Consider the following 2264-nt stretch of genomic DNA (forward strand, 5'->3'; position numbering starts at 1 on the left):
AATGACATTTTCTTTTACTCAGTGATTGCATTAATTTTAGATAGTCTCTTCACCCACCTAGACAAAATTTCTGTCATTTCTTTGGCCACTTGTTCCCTATAAAAAATTGATAAGAAAATATTTTATTAAAAATTAATAAGGTCTTTCATGGCTCTGATGTCATCTGTTTAAGAGGTAGCAAAAGCATGCTTTTTAAAAATAATATCCTCTTCTAAAATGTATATTGTAATAGTTATGTACTTAATTTTTGTCCTTTTCCCATTGGTTTGTTAAAACTAGATACTGAAATTATTTACAATAACTTTAAATAATTCTTATATTTAAGCAGAATGTGAGATACAAAATATTAACAATTAATTAGAAAGTAATAGTTTTCCTAATCAGAGAGGGACTATTACAGGGGTGAAAGGAGCAATACAATTTTTTCTGCTAATGGGATTATTAAAGTAAGAAAGTCGTATAGAACTAAATAAAAAAAAATTGCCATACGCAGTCATTTGAGGCCTTGTTCCATTGGTTCTGTAAATAAAAGATACTTAGGTTAGTTTGGTAATTTCCTAATTAGCTTTCTGATCATCTGAAATGTGAAGAGGCCAATTCACTGCAACTTTTCTTCTTCACCCTCTTCTAACTTGTAATGATTTTTATTTGATCCAGGCTCAGTATTAGACAGGCTTGTTTTTCTTTAGGCTTTGGAATTCATTTACTAGGGAAGCTTGATTGAAAAAGTTAAATAAATTTGATTTTTAAAAACATTGGCTCTACTTTATATCACCATATAACAACATAGTATTTACTTAACTTGTAAATAATCAGTTAATGTTTATCTTTCTGTATCAAAGACTCATGCAATAGATACCAATTATGCATGGCTGAATATAATTTAAAAAATATAGGAGAAGAATCCTTTGCAACTCCTACAACAGGCCAAATGGTCCTATCATCCAATCTGTAAAAATACACTTCAAACTGAAGCCAATTGCTACAGTATTGACCATGTATGCCAATATCCAGAGTAATCCACACATACTGAATATAAAGATATGTTAAACAGGTCATGTTTTAATGTCTCTCTCCCCAGCAATATGAAACAAAAATAGCTCATCCAAAACAGTAACCTGCCCCAATGAAGTGTTCTAGGTGTTTGGTAACTTATGCTGTATCAATGAATGGGATAAGAAAACAGGATGGACATTTATGCATTTGCCTATCCAAAAATATTAAATATTTACCATATATTTCTGTTCACTTATACCAAGCTATGCTTCACTACCTCCTTATATGTACTTATCAATGTGGGAAGATTAATATGGATAAAGGATCCAGCATACCCAGTAAAGAACATATATACAATAAATAAAAAGGTTGAGTCCACTGCCAATATGACTCATTGTCTTATCTCTTAAGAACATTGTGGGGATATTTTGAAGTGACATTGTTCACTATTCTCTCTGAAATGCACAAATAAATGAAGGTAAAAAGTAGAAAGCGAAACTGAGTAAATGGTGCTCATTTTCAAATAATCAATGACCACATATCAATATCAAAGATTGTTTTCAATGTGGCCGGATGAAAGGGTCAATGGGAAAATGAAACCATATAATGTCATACTGTTGCATGTCCTTTGACTAAAATAGCTCCAAGTGCTGGTTGTCAAAACTACATTTTTACTCATGTCAGAGTGAAAAAGTGAAAAAAAACTGGAGAAGTCCAGCGCAAAATATTGTAGAATGAAGACTGTCAGCTCTTGCCACAGGACTACACTGGAATCTCAAACTGGCCTCAAACCACACCAGTAGATAATGAGGCAAACGAGTCGTAAAAGTGTTCTACATAATAATATGTAATAAGAAAGAGGGAGGGAAGAGGAAGGAGGAGAACAAGAATGTTTTTGTCTGGTTTATATAGTACCTTCAACTGAATGTGTGGCTGGTTTGCCATTTTATGGCATCTTAAATTGGGGCATATATAGTACTCATCAAATATTCTGCATTTAACATGGTAATTGGAGCATAAGTGTAACATGTAGACAGGGCCTCAGTCATTTGAACAAACATTCCACTAACAAGTGGCAGCTGCTAAGGTGATAATTTAAGAGCTCCTTTGTAGAAGGAGCTTGTCTCATGTAAGGCTTCAGTCATGGAAGGAGTGGGTAAGCAAAATCACCCAGAAGCAGAAAGGGGAAGTTGACTCCTTTTGGGTGCAGACAGAAGTAACAATTTTTGCCCAATCTGGCCACAGAAAGCAGTCTACAGCCATGACCA

General features: G+C 33.8%; 1 protein-coding gene across 4 annotated transcripts in view; it reads right to left on the reverse strand.

The window, feature by feature from the left end:
• Nucleotides 1-2264, reverse strand: part of MYO6 (myosin VI) — a 202908-nt gene that overhangs the window by 26775 nt on the left and 173869 nt on the right. For 2 of the 4 annotated variants that reach the window (XM_019520456.1, XM_019520455.1), the window contains exons 28-29: nucleotides 490-519; nucleotides 58-96 (exon numbers count right to left, since the gene is read on the reverse strand). The exons of the other annotated variants lie outside the window; for them this stretch is intronic. In XM_019520456.1, the coding sequence (XP_019376001.1) occupies nucleotides 58-96; nucleotides 490-519 (69 nt within the window). The remainder of the gene's footprint in view (nucleotides 1-57; nucleotides 97-489; nucleotides 520-2264) is intronic. 4 annotated transcript variants of the gene reach the window in all.

The sequence above is a fragment of the Gavialis gangeticus genome, unplaced genomic scaffold (genome assembly GCF_001723915.1).
Source record: "Gavialis gangeticus isolate Ggan-Ray unplaced genomic scaffold, GavGan_comp1, whole genome shotgun sequence".
NCBI lineage: Eukaryota > Metazoa > Chordata > Crocodylia > Gavialidae > Gavialis > Gavialis gangeticus.